This window comes from Cucurbita moschata, unplaced genomic scaffold (assembly GCF_002738365.1).
Source record: "Cucurbita moschata cultivar Rifu unplaced genomic scaffold, Cmos_1.0 Cmo_Scf00009, whole genome shotgun sequence".
In the NCBI taxonomy this organism is placed as follows: domain Eukaryota; kingdom Viridiplantae; phylum Streptophyta; class Magnoliopsida; order Cucurbitales; family Cucurbitaceae; genus Cucurbita; species Cucurbita moschata.
Genome location: NW_019268525.1, coordinates 1,216,276 through 1,230,186, shown reverse-complemented (window position 1 = coordinate 1,230,186; position 13,911 = coordinate 1,216,276). Strand labels below are relative to the sequence as shown.

The 13,911-nt window shown below is 37.8% G+C and overlaps 4 protein-coding genes across 7 annotated transcripts in view; 3 read left to right on the top strand and 1 right to left on the bottom strand.

The window, feature by feature from the left end:
• The window catches only part of LOC111447044 (caffeoylshikimate esterase-like), a 2,736-nt gene extending 2,246 nt beyond the window's left edge, over positions 1–490 (top strand). For 2 of the 3 annotated variants that reach the window (XM_023086011.1, XM_023086009.1), the window contains one exon: positions 61–490. In XM_023086011.1, the coding sequence (XP_022941779.1) occupies positions 61–336 (276 nt within the window). In that variant the 3' untranslated portion in view covers positions 337–490. The remainder of the gene's footprint in view (positions 1–60) is intronic. The other variant, XM_023086010.1, reaches the window with a different exon arrangement.
• A 349-nt stretch (positions 491–839) lies between these two features.
• On the bottom strand, positions 840–6,078 carry LOC111447991 (spliceosome-associated protein 130 A). 2 transcript variants are annotated; one of them, XM_023087416.1, is made up of 4 exons: positions 2,806–6,078; positions 1,839–2,330; positions 1,349–1,502; positions 840–1,258 (listed from the first exon to the last, which is right to left on the bottom strand). In XM_023087416.1, exons 1-3 carry the CDS (start codon positions 5,815–5,817, stop codon positions 1,365–1,367), a joined length of 3,642 nt encoding a protein of 1,213 aa, XP_022943184.1. In that variant the 5' UTR covers positions 5,818–6,078; the 3' UTR covers positions 840–1,258; positions 1,349–1,364. The 2 variants fall into 2 exon arrangements, with proteins under 2 accessions (XP_022943184.1, XP_022943185.1); XM_023087417.1 differs by having other exon boundaries at positions 840–1,160.
• A 1,157-nt stretch (positions 6,079–7,235) lies between these two features.
• Positions 7,236–8,943, top strand: LOC111447999 (dirigent protein 24). The gene is made up of 2 exons (XM_023087431.1): positions 7,236–7,441; positions 7,971–8,943. The coding sequence occupies exons 1-2, from the start codon at positions 7,253–7,255 to the stop codon at positions 8,832–8,834; spliced, it is 1,053 nt and encodes a 350-aa protein (XP_022943199.1). The 5' UTR covers positions 7,236–7,252; the 3' UTR covers positions 8,835–8,943.
• A 2,000-nt stretch (positions 8,944–10,943) lies between these two features.
• LOC111448001 (glutathione S-transferase DHAR2-like) lies at positions 10,944–13,485 on the top strand. Its single transcript, XM_023087433.1, has 6 exons — positions 10,944–11,123; positions 11,225–11,315; positions 11,386–11,529; positions 12,829–12,946; positions 13,031–13,171; positions 13,241–13,485. Exons 1-6 carry the CDS (start codon positions 11,066–11,068, stop codon positions 13,328–13,330), a joined length of 642 nt encoding a protein of 213 aa, XP_022943201.1. The 5' UTR covers positions 10,944–11,065; the 3' UTR covers positions 13,331–13,485.
• The last annotated feature ends 426 nt before the right edge of the window (positions 13,486–13,911 follow it).

Sequence of the window (13,911 nt, the reverse complement as noted above, 5' to 3'; positions counted from 1 at the left end):
TTTTTTTTTTTTTTTTTTTTTTTTTTTTTTTTATAATTATATGTTGGGTGTCCGGTTTAGGTTTCTGTACCATTCCTCCTTCTTCATGGTGAAGATGATCGAGTTACGGACAGATTGGTTAGCAAACAACTCTACGACGAAGCAGTGAGCGATGATAAGACGTTGAAGATGTACCCGGGAATGTGGCATGGTTTGTTGTACGGCGAGACACCGGAGAATATAGATATTGTATTCTCAGACATCATCGACTGGTTGGAGAAGAGGAATGTGAAGTCGGAACTTGAGAAGAAGTATGAAAATGATCATCTCGGTGGCTTGGAATCCAAGCAACAATAAATTCATTAATTGTTATTCTAAAGAGTCCTTTTCGATTTGTTGGGAAAGAAAGTTGTGATATCGTTTTTAATCATATTGTAAATATTTATGAGTAATTTCAAAATTTATAGGTGAACGTTAATAAAGTTGCGTTTGAATGTTATTTGATGGTTAATCATTTTATTTTAAATAAACTCAACTCTTTTTTTAGATGTACGTTTCAAATATTTTGGAAATAAAATTGAAATTATTTGTAAATAAATTGTTAATTTTGATAAGATGTAAATCTTATTATGGTCTCATTTAATAATGAACCTGTATAAAAACAAGCATGTTAGAATGTGATCATAAAATTAAACAATAAAACTTGAAGATTAAGGGCTGAAGGTAAATATATTTTTCATCCCCCGAAGAAACCAAAATAAACAACTTTCTCGACCCATTTGAAGCAATTCCAAACAGCCTTATCGACTCGAAAATGAACAACTCTTAACTCGTGTTCACGTATCCACAAAATCCCGAAGGGCACAAAAGAGATCAGATTTAACGTTCCATCCGAGCCAGATTGATCAACAAAAACTTTCATATTCTCAGGCAGAACTCAGGAGAAAGGTAAAAAGTGTAATGTAAACTCAATAACATCAGTTACAATTAAAGGCTGAATCTATATAAACAACTACATCCTATGACATTACATTCTACATTTTGCAAGAATCCCCAGAAAGAAGCCTAGCCCGCTTCCTTTATCAAGTACACTGAAGAACATATCTCAAATACAATACACAACCATCATACCTCCATTTTTCTCAAAACCAGATGGTCATTTCCATCATCTGCTCCTTACCCTACCAAGTATCAAGTGCAAGGGTTGTTTAATGACTTCAATAATGTCAGCTTCAAAGCCATTAAAACCCCATCTAAAGCTAGCTCTTGCAACTCTGACCTGCAAGGTTCAACCATTCAATTTAACACAAATTCCCAACCATCATTTGCTTTACCCCTACACACTATGATATGAAGGAAGAATTTTCACCTTGGCTGTTCGTGCCTTAAATGATCTTATTTCGTACTTCTTCAAGCTTCTTCAGTATTTCTCCGGGAGTTCGGTCCAATTCGTCGGCAATTTTTCTCTGCAAATCCAGGGGGAGGGTTGGGAACTGCTCGCACAGATCCCCATCAATCACATCCTGCAATGATCCATCAAGATTGCTTAAGTTCTCAAATTCAGATGTTGACTTTTGAACGCCACATATGACGGCATGCCAATAGGAGGAAAAAATAAGGAGCAGTTGACTAATGGCAATGCAGGCCAAGATCAAATGACTGCAGAAATTTCAGTTGCAACTTGTATAGCAGCTACGATTGAAGAACATATTAATGTAGTTCATGGTAGACACTCTCGCAATATCCACATAATCATTCACATTCAAGTCATCAATCATGTGCGTCTAACAAGATTGATAAATTCGGAAGGAATTAAAAGACTTCAAATGAACAAAAATTAGCAGCAGCAGAAAATTTACCTTAACAGGAAAATAAGCCGATCTATAAGCCATGTGATCTCTTCCACATAAAGGTGGATGTTCCTGTCTCAAATGCATCTCCAAGTGAGAAAAGAAATCAACATCATCACGGGAGGTGAAAGCGTGCAATGCCCCCAAGCTTCCCATCACTGTACCATACAAAATGCATTCTCCACCCCCTGGAATCAAAGACGCCTTCTGCAATGATGTGACCACGTCACCAATATGAAACTGTATGATCTCCTCGACTTTGTTAGGTGCCCCGTTAAGCTTTCCCTGCTCCCATTTTATCTTTCCACCCGTTGGATCTTCTTCAATCTCGTCCGAGACATCTTGTGGTAACCGCACAAAATAGATATTTCCAAACTTGTCAGCACCAGCCATGGTATCAAAATCCACATGGTATGATGCTGTAAGCCATCTAGGAACAGAATCATCCGCAAATATGTACAGTTGATTTTCATCCCGCCTGTACTTGCAATAATGGAATGACTGCAAAGCAAATGAGAAAAGGATAGTTTCAAGTTAGCACACACTCAACAAAATAGATGGGACCTAACATGCAAGTTCATAAGCTTTCCTGAGACTTGCAGTTTTCCTTATAATTTCATCGACGAAAACAAAATAAATGAAGTATTCCACAATTAACTAATCTCTCATTTCAAAACTCAATTATTGTCATAAAAGATAGTTATGGATGAGGTTTTATTTCACTTGAGAATGATGTCTAGCTAACAGAATCGAATGGAAAATGCAGTCTACAACAGCAGAGGAACACATTATACATGGAGCACATCTGCAAAAAAGTTTTACATGTTCATTGTAGTGATTTACATGTTTTTAAACAAAAAATAAAAATTTTGAACACCTTCGCTGAGTTGTGCTGAAAAAATTCTAACAAGGTGTCTTATCACAGAAGGCAGAAAATTGAAGAAAAGCTTGATATAGTAATAGTGTAGTGGCATACCTCCTGAATGTCACCAGCATAAATTCGATCACGATATGTCTGAATGGACACAATTGTATTAGGGAATAACTTATTTTCACACTTCCTAAGCAATCTTCTCTTCCCCAAATCATACAATCTGAGCACAGATCCTATCCCCGCTAGTAATCTTCCCTGGAACTGAGCTAAAGCGAGAGGAACACCTTCCACTTGTGTCTTGTGCAAAAGCTCGAGGGATTTTCCATCCTCTAGAAAACGATAAATATGAATATATCCAGCAACTAAACTTCGTTTAGGGAAAAACTGCAGCCCTTTTGCAGTACCAACAGCTAAAAGAGTTCCATATTCCTTGTCATGGAAATTCACAGTACAAACACTGAATGCCGCTTCATTGTCTTGAAGCTCCAGCAGACAAGTTGTGGTGGCTGACCGAGGGTCAAGAACTCGGATGCAAGAAACCCATTTTTCGGACTCTGCCTTTGGGTAACCATAATGCTCATCAGATAAAGGATCATCCTTATCCTCATCATCTCCTCCATTCTCCATTTCCATTTTGCCATTCCCATTTTCTCCAGTCCCTGCAGCCTCAAAACATTCTTTTCTAGCAGCTTCTCGCTCTTCTGCAGTGAATGCTCCCTGATCACTCTCAATTAAAACCAATAGTTTTCTCCTAGGATGAAGCACAAACTTCCTTGGAGTGTACCTGAGCGGAATAACTGTTTCATTAAATGTTTCTCCCAATCTCTCAATGGTAAAAACCCTCAAGAAATTTCCTGCTACAGCAACCACACCTTCAGCACACTGATCCGACGAAAAAGAGGAAGCATATTCAAGAGTTTCATATGATAGAGGCGTCAAAAGAAAATGTCCTTGATGAATATAACCAAGCCAAGGTCTACTTGAGAGGCAAAGAATTGCACGCCTACCCCTCAAAATAACAGAAAACAGTTTGGGTGCTCTTAGACCTAAGAACCTGGATCGGGAATCAGAGAGCTGACCTGTCACCATATCTACTACTGTTCTGAATAAAACCCCAGAATGCAAAGCAGCATTTAAGAAAAGGCTAGCAGGATGATCAGCACCATCCTCCCCACCTACTGATGCCAGAACTTCAAGAAATAGGAGAGATTCTGGAGCTGAAGAAACACTTTGCACACTTAAAATCTGCATACAGTCATCAGGATCCAGTGATAGAATTCGTATTGTGTTGTCATAAGAACCAACTGCTAGGAAACGAGAACGTTGTCTCCCTTCAGGTACTGGGGCAATGTCCAAACAGGCAACATCTCCAGACATTTCATGCTTTTCCACTTCCATCAACTGACCAGTCATGTCTACCTCAAAATAAATAAGTTCTCCCCCACTCAGGGCAATCACCACTTGAAGCCTATTAGAGCCAACCTTAACAATGGTCCTCTTACCTGGAGTTCTCCATTCATTAATACGCCCATCTTCCCTAATATGCCTAATGCCATTCGGATGGACTTGCATAAGTGAATCATCACCTATCAAAGAAACAGCAAGGGAAGGGGTAGTGTCAAGAAATCCACTATCACTGACTTCTTCGACTGTCTCACCAATGGAAAGAACAAGTGTTGCATTCGCAAATGACACAACAATGTATGCATCAAACTCATCGTTGATGTTCTTTTTCACAGTCCAAACGGCACTAGGGACACCAGGAAGTTCTGACACAGCCATTTCACTGATGGCTAAACCAGGTCTCAATATTCGCAGAGATGATCGAGGCCCACGCCCACAGAGAGTAAATATTTGGGGTGTTTCTTCCTCAAAAAGATTAATGACTTTCATGTCCATTATAGGCATTAAACTCTCTACTTGATCAATTCTAACAAGATTTTTAAGCCTCCTAGGCTGGAAAAAGACAGGCTGAAAACCTTCTTCAGTTTCCATCAGAGTAGCAGAGGAAGACTCAACATCAGCATCATCCCCTATCGCTTGGAACTGGTATAGAGAGTGATTTCCAAATTCTGAGGCAGCAAATAGGAATCCAGATTTCAACACACACATTGAAGCTGTAACGGGAATTGTATCGAAATACTTAATCTTCAGTTCTTTGACACTGTCATTGTTGTGTTCCAAAGTAACCTTAAAAATATCTCCATACTCTGTCTGTAAAAGAAAGAAAAACATTGTTTTTTGCTTATGCATAGATGCTGAAACTATAAGCACACCACGTTCAGCAGGTAAGTCTGCACGCCTGGGAATGACAGCTCTCACATCTGGATGTCCCTGATTCTTATAAATAACAAAATTTTCAGCACAAACTAACACTCCACTTGGACCATCTCCGCCACCAGGAACAGTAACTAGCATATTTGCACCATTATCAACAGGTTCTGACCACTTCCTAGAGACATGATTTAGACCAAGATCAAGTTCATAAAAAGTTAAATGCTTCTGGGCCTCACTTGCAGCCACCCCAGTAAAATCTTGATCTGCCTCCGAGTAATCCAACTCAATTGCAGCAAATATAGGGTTGTCAAATCCACAATCAATTCCACAAATTGAATAGACTATCGTATGTGACTTGTGAGCCTCCAATGGCGAAGAAATAGTAAGCCTCGCTACAGTATCTCTATTCAACACGTAAACGAGCTTCTGCTTCTCACAAGCCCCAATCATAACAGCCCTCCCTTTAGGATCAACGGCCAAATATTGCCCCGGAACAATCCGACGACAACCAGACTTCCCAAAAGTCTCCTGATGTATCTTATCAAACACATTTTTATCCTTATTGTACTCGAGAATGACAATTCGACCCGAATCAGACCCAACAACAATATAATCTTTCTGAGACCCAGTAAGCCTGAATTGAGCTAAAGACCGAATCGCACCAAAAATTTCAACGGAAAGCAGAGTTTGGATCTTACCACTATCATCGGGACGAATGAGATCCAGGACCTTCCCTCTGGCCACAACTATCTCCTGCGTTTTTCCACCGGAGAAATTTCCATTTATAGCCGAAACAATCCCGGTAGCTCGTTGCAAAGTGAGGTTGTAAAGATACATAGCTCAAACAACTGCGAGAGGGTTCACTATACTTCAGCGGGAAAATGTAGAGAGAAACGAGCTTTAGGGCTTAATGATAAAGAACCGGGGTTTTGAAAGGTTTCAGGAGAAGTTCGTCATGAAGACGAAGGTGAAGAGAGGAATTTGGAGGTGTAAACCCCTGGAACTGAAAATGCATCAAAAAAATTGCGATAATTCGAGTGCGGTATAAACCCTAGCAGCCCGATTAAAGGAGACGATGAGCGCGGCATGGCCAATTCCCGACTTCGTTCGAATCTAACGGTTCAGATTTTGAAGAAATTGATCCGGGTTTACGAATGCGTGCATGTACAGGATTACAGAAGGGCCCACATGGAGAAAATTGGTATAAAAATTATATTAAAAAAAAAAACGTCTATACATAAACCAACTTATCTCATTTAATTTATTAAATTATGAATAAAAGTTGAAAAAAAATTAAAATTATTATATTTAAAGTTGAAAGACGAAAATAGACAATAATTTAAAATAGAAAAAGTGAAATAAGTCGTACATTTAAGTAAATATTTTGATAATATAAATTCTCAAACTAGCTAGCAATTTAATAAAATAGAATTTTTTCATCCTAAATTCATCGTGCGTTGGCTCAACGAGCTCTTTCTCTAATGTACGTGCATTTATTCCTTTAAAATATTTTTGCGACGTCGAAATTGTTGGATGATGATCTATTAATTTAGGGAATGATCATGAGTTTATAATCAATGGATACTCTCTCTATTGATACGATGCCTTTTGAGAAGCCCAAAGCAAGGCCACGAGAGCTTATGCTCAAAGTGGACAATATCATACCATTGTGGAGAGTCGTGTTCATCTAATATGGTATCAGAGCCAGAGTCGTGTTCGTCTAATATGGTATCAGAGTCATGCCCTAAACTTAATCGTGCCAATAGATTGGTAAATCCTCAAAATGTCGAACAAAGGACTCCAAAAGAAAACGAGTCAAGCCTCTTTGAAGGCAGTCAAAAAATGACTAAGACTTTAAAGGAGTCGAGCCTCGATTAAGGGGAGGCGTACTTTGTTGGAGGAGAGGTGTTGGATGATGAATGTCATTGGAGATAGTATTCTTCCTTTATAAACCTATGATCATTCCCTAAATTAGCCGAGATAGAACTTTCATCATCCAACGGAGTTCACATAGAACAACACTCGATTAATATTGACTTTGAGTCAAATATATAATACAGGATTCTCAACCGATCCATTTCTGACCCAACACGAACTTGAGCTTCATGTTTATACAAAAATGGAGGTTTAGGTTTCTTCAAAAAACCAACTCCATGTTATGTTCCAGCTCCAACAACTTCTCTGTGAATCATTGAAAATGAAAAATTATAAGAACCCACGAGCCTTCTCCTTCTTCTTCGTCCAATTCTCTCATTTACCAGCTCCAAAACAAATGGCTAAAACCACGCCTCTCTTCTTCTTCTTCTTTTTGTTCCTGGCTTTCACTGGTCTCCGATCTGCCATTTCCGCCAGAGTATTATTCGACGATGAAGTCGACGCCGAATCTCTGCCCCAAACGGCGGCGGTTGCTCCTCCCCTAGACACCATCCCCTCGCCCGCCGCCACTTTCCCGGCAACTCAGGTTCTTACCAGCACCCTTACTTTACCTGTTCCTTTATTTGTTTTTTTTTTTTTTTTCAAATGAAAACTATTAGTATTTAAAAAATAAATACAAATTTGGTTGGTTAATGAATTTTTCGATTTAAATAAATAAAAATTTTATAGATTGAATTGTTGATTTATGAAGATGGAGAGTTTAAATAAATAAAAAATTTATGAATTGTTCTTAAAAAATATACTTTTCGGTTATACCATTATATATCAAATATTCATCCAATAACTATTTAATTTTAGAATTATTATTATATTTCTCAAAATTAATCTTTTATTCTTTATAAATAAATATTTTACTTGAGTTTATTGTTTATATTTTAATAAAAAGATTGGTATCTATAATTAAAATTTAATCTTACGTTAAAATTAATTTTTATTATTTAATATAACTTTTTTAAATAGCCGAAATGATTTAGTAGTTTTATCATATTAGATTAGATTATTTGCGAGGTTTTATTAACTAAATTCAATTATTATTGACCATAAATCATTACTAGGTCGGAACAACCACACAACCGTCGACCTCCGGCAGCCAGATTCCGGCAATCACTCCAGCTCCAACCACCACCAACGAGGAGGAAGACGACGACAATACAACCCCAACCACTCCAACTGGGCCTCTTCCAACGGCGGCGAAGGGCACCGATGGACCAATTTCATTTTACATGCATGACATCCTGGGAGGCTCCCATCCATCAGCCAGAGTAGTGACCGGAATCATTGCCAACTCCGACGGAAGTGGCATCGCGTTCTCAAAGCCCAACGACAACTTCTTCCCAATCCAAGGAACACTCCCTTTACTCAACAACGACAACCTTAAAAACATCATCAACAACAACAACAACCTCCCTTTCCTCGCCGGCTTCAACGGCGCCACCCAAGGCAACAACTTGCTCCTTCAAAACAGCGCCAACAACGGCATTCTTAACGCCGATGACAGCAACCAACCCTTCGTCACTGCCGGCCAGCTCCCTTCTCGAGTCACCCTTCAGCAGCTCATGTTCGGATCCATCACAGTGGTCGACGACGAGCTGACCGAAAGCCACGAGCTCGGCTCGGCTGTGATGGGTCGAGCTCAGGGGTTTTACTTGGCCAGCTCATTGGATGGGACCAGCCAGACAGTGGCTCTGACGGCGTTGTTTCACGGCGGCGGACATGAGCATGTGGTTGAGGATAGTATAAGCTTCTTCGGAGTTCACCGGACGGCGACGGGAGAGTCGCCGATTGCGGTGGTGGGAGGAACGGGAAAGTATGAGAACGCAAGAGGGTATGCGACGGTGGAGACGATTCATCATCAAGAAGATCAACATACCACAGATGGTGTGGATACTCTTATTCATTTCAGTGTTTATCTCTCTTGATAATAGTTTGGGTTCGGGTTCGATTTTAGGTTCGGGTTTGTGTTTATATATATTGTGCTAGTTTTAAAAATTTAAATATTCATGTACTTAAGCTTGACGTTTTATAGTACTTTAATCCACTGCTTATCGTCATCAACTTTAAGGTTTTATTTTCTCTTTCCAATTAATGTGGGTTCTTTTAGGGTATGGTTTTATTTCCCATCTCTAACCGTTCCATCTCACAATCCACCTCCTTGAGGGTTTTTATTGTGAAATCCTACCTTGATTAGAAAATGAAACAAAACATTCTTTTATGAGAGTGTGAAAATCTCTCCCTAGTAGACGTGTTTTAAAAAACGTGAGATCAACGACAATACGTAACGAGCCAAAACTGACGATATATATTAGTGATGGGCTTGGGATGTTACAAAGGCCTCAAGATTTTATTTCCTCTCTCGAACTGAGGTGGGATCTCTTAGGGTAGAGTTTTATTTTTACTCTTCAATTGTGAGATCTCACAGTCCACCCGTTTGAGAGTCCAACGTCCTCACTGGACACACCACAATGCATCTGACTCTGATACCAATTGTAACAACGTAACCTAACACTAGCAAATATTGTCTGTTTTGATCTGTTACGTATCACCTTCAGCCTTGCAATATGTATCTTTATGATGAATGTTTCGTTCTCTCTCCAATCGACCTGAGATCTCACATAATTCACTTTTCGAGTGTGGATTAAATTGATTAAACTAATTTTAATTAATTAAAATTAAGAAACTTAGTGGAAAAAAACAGTAAATATTATAGGGCCAAAATGTCGCTATTAACCTTCAGCCACAGTATAGGCCAAAACGTCACTAAAGCTTCCGACCACGAAAATCAAAACGTGGCTTACAGTCGAATGAATTATTGTTGCAATGTATTTAAATTTTGGTCGCAATTTATTTGATTTTTTTTAAATAAATGCATTTAAAAATTTAGAAAATAAAAGAAAATAAAAATTTGTTAATTATCTTTAAATAAGACCATTACAGTTAGAGTAACTGATTTGAAATCCGTTGGGATTTATCCCTCGAATTATAAATATCCAAAAATAACAAAAACGTAAATGAAACGAATATTTCATGTCTAATTAAAAAACAATATCTGTGTTCGGTGGGGAATTTTGAAAGCACAAATAATTTTAATATCTACAAAAAGAATATTTTAAAATTAAAAATTTAGAATATATTTGTTATATTTGTCAATAAAAAAAAAAAAGCATATTAAATTTAGAGTAAAATGGGTCCAATAAAAATTATTGAAAAAAATAAAACGAAACGAAAAGAATCAAACTTTTTGAAGATGTGGACAAATGTCTCGTGCCATACATAGGACATGCGCATGAAAGTAATGTTTATTTTGGATAATATTATCTCAAACAATACAATGAAACGTTCAAATCTTTCATGGTCGTGAATTTCCACCTTTATCATTTTTACTATTTATCAATTAAAAAAATATTATTTAAAGTAAAGGAAAAGAAAACCCGTCTGACATTTAAAAAAAAATTTAATATTTTTCTTTTGACCTTACTCGATGGAATAAAATATCCCACTCGTAAGATGTCTACCATATATGTTGATATTTATAAAGAAACGAGTGGCTCACAATTTATGGTTTAAAAAATATGATTAAATATAACCACTATGAAAATATATTAAAAATATAAATATTAAAAAAAAAATTGAACTTTATAAACCAAATGTGGTATAGATTAAATTATAAATAAATAAAATTATCAACCACTCTTAAATAAATGTATTCCAATTAATTTAGATATATATAAACACACTATCAATATTTTTATTAAAAAAGATTTGCGATTTTTGTCATATTTAATTTGTTGATTGAGACAATAATAATAATAATTAACGAAAATTTGATTCTCAAACCCATTGAATTTAGAGGGACTTAGTAAAAGTATAAGAGAAAAGATGAAATATTTTAATTTTTTTTTTTGAATTATTGGTTTATGTGTGTCAGGAAAGTTCTAAGGACTAAAATCTCTTGGGATATATAAAGAAAAAGACCCCTCGGGATACCAAATCCGAGTCTGAATGTTCTGGACCTTTCCGTCCCCATTCAATAATTCACCCACCACTGCTAAGGACCCATAATTTCGATATATACCCACGGTTTTCATAATCGCCGCGAGCATCCAACATCGAACATTGAACGTTCCCCATCTGCCGCCCACTTGATCTGAAAATGGCCCTCGAAGCTGCGGTCAAGGCTGCCGTGGGTGCGCCCGATCTTATTGGGGACTGTATGTTCTTCTTCTTCTTCCCCTTTCATCTTTACAATTTTGTTCGAGTTTTTTGTGTCAATTTTGCGATTAGGGGTTGTTTGTTTTTGGGGGTATTGTAGGCCCTTTCAGCCATCGGGTCCTGTTAACTTTGGAGGAGAAGAAACTTTGCTACGAGGTGCATCTCATTAATTTATCCGACAAACCCAGTTGGTAATATCTTGAAACTTGGCTTCAGTTTGGTTTCATAGGGGGTTGTGTTGATTGTTAATGATTTTGGTAGGTTCTTGGAAGTGAGCCCCGGAGGGAAGGTGCCGGTGGTGAAGTTTGATGACAAATGGGTATCTGATTCTGATGTCATTGTGGGGATTCTTGAGGAGAAGTACCCTGAGCCTTCGCTTGTTACTCCTCCTGAACTTTCTTCTGTGTAAGGCTTTTCTTAACCTTTTCTTCGTTTTGATCCTTTGTTCTATGTCTGAGTGGAACCTATGGCTTCTGTGTGTTGTGTTTGCTGTTTGTCGGGCTTTGATGATAACGGATGGTTTCAACGGTTCAGATTTGTTGAATTTTGATAGTGCTTGTTGTGTTGGGGGTGATCATAACCCACTTGTCTGTGTTTCTGTGATGTGTCCATTTTTTGGTTCTGTTGCAGCTGATTTTGTCTTCTGATTATGATTGCCATGTTTTTTTTCTCTGGTATGGAGTATGACTGTCAAGTAGCTGCTTCTTTTTAAGAGAAAATGTGAGATCGAATGATTGGAGAACGAAACGAAATACTTATTGTAAAAGTGTAGAAACCTCTTCGAGTAGAGGCGTTTTAAAGCTGTGAGGCTAATAGTGATATGTAATGGACTAAAGCGGACAATATCTGCTAATAGAGGCCTTGAGTTGTTACTAATGGTATCAGAGTCGGACACCGAGCAGTGTGCCAACAAGGATGTTAGGACCCTAAGCGGGTGGATTGTGAGATCCCACCTTGGTTGGAGAGGAGAACGAAAGATTTCTTATAAGGGTGTAGAAAACTCTCCTAGTAAACGCATTTTGAAACCGTGAGACTGATGGTGATACGTAACGGGTTAAAGTTTGTACTTTTAATCTTTAACTGGCTTTGACAACAACTTAATACAGTGTGAGGTCCCACATTGGATAGAGAGGAGAACTAGGTGTGAAAACTTTTCTTCAACAGACGTGTTATAAAACCTTGAGAGAAAGTCCATAAGGGAAAGTTCAAAGAGGACAATATCTGCTAGTGGTGGGCTTGGGTTGTTACAAATGATATCAGAGTCAGACACTGAGCGCGGTTTGCTAGTAAGAACGTTGGGCTCCAAGGGGGGTGGATTGTGAGATCCCACGTTAGCTCGAGAGGAGCTTGAAACATTCCTTACAAGGGTGTGGAAACCTCTTCCTAATAAACACGTTTTAAAACTTCGAGGGAAAGACTAAAAGAGAAAGTCCAAAGAGGAAAATATTGGTTAGGGGTGGGCTTGGGTTGTTACAAATGGTATCAGAGTCAGACACCGAGCGGTGTGCCAGTGTCCAAGGGGGTTGGATTGTGAGATCCCACATTATTCCCAAGCATTTCTTACAAATGTGTGGAAACCTCTCTCTACCAGACACGTTTTAAAACCTTGAGATGAAGGCTAGAAAGGTAAACCCAAAAAGAACAATATCTGCTAGTGGTGAGCTTGAGCGGCTACATTATAATTCTCTTTGCTTTGGGTCACAGGGGATCAAAGATATTTGATGCATTTGTAAAATTCTTGAAGAGCAAGGATGCAAATGATGGTTCAGAGCAGGCTCTCCTTGAAGAGTTGAAGGCATTCGACGAGCATCTCAAGGCTCATGTATGCATGTCTGATACATATAACAATTATTTAAAAGTGTTCATGATTTCACTCCTCACTTGATGCAATCCCACATGGTGCCAGGGTCCCTATGTTGCTGGAGACAAGGTAACTGCTGTCGACTTGAGTCTTGCACCAAAGTTATACCATCTTGACGTTGCTCTTAGCCATTTCAAGAATTGGTCAATCCCCAAAGAGTTAGCCAGCTTAATCGCCTACAAAGAGGTACGATGTCGTTGCACAAACGTTACATAGCTCGTGGGATGTGAGTTCATCTAGTTGTTGCTTTTGCAGTTGCTTTTCGCTCGAGAATCCTTCGTGAAGACGAAGGCCGAGCCGAAATATGTGATTGCTGGATGGGAGCCCAAGGTGAATCCTAAATGAATCAAGATAAGTGTTCACCCCAAGTTATGAAACCATTGGGGGTTTAGTTTAATCTTGAGAATGGTTATGTGTTTGCTATTTTCCCTTGTTTCCAGAACTAGTGTACTTTCATATATGCCTCAATAAAATAAATGCATTTAAAACTCGGAGGTTGACAATGATGTGCGATGAACTAAAGTGGACATTATTTATTAGCGGTGGACTTGAATTCCCATCAATTTCTACTATGTTCTTATAAGTATAAAGAATAAATATACAAATATAAATAGAATGGTTGACAAAAATTACCTTTAGAAATTTAACACTTTTTACGAGTATTCCTTTATTAATATTCTTTAGGGAAAAAAAAAATTCTATTAATATTTGGCTTGATCCATACATTTGACTCGTTCTAAATAGGTATTATATTTTAAATTATTTAAATAGTAATTTAATCGGCTTATTTATATATATATATAATAATATACTTTTTGTAAATTTTTTTAATAATAAAGTTAATGAATGCATAGAGATTTTTACATTAAAATTAGGGCTTGGATTAATAAGAAAGAAATATACGATAAAAATTACAAAATCTATGA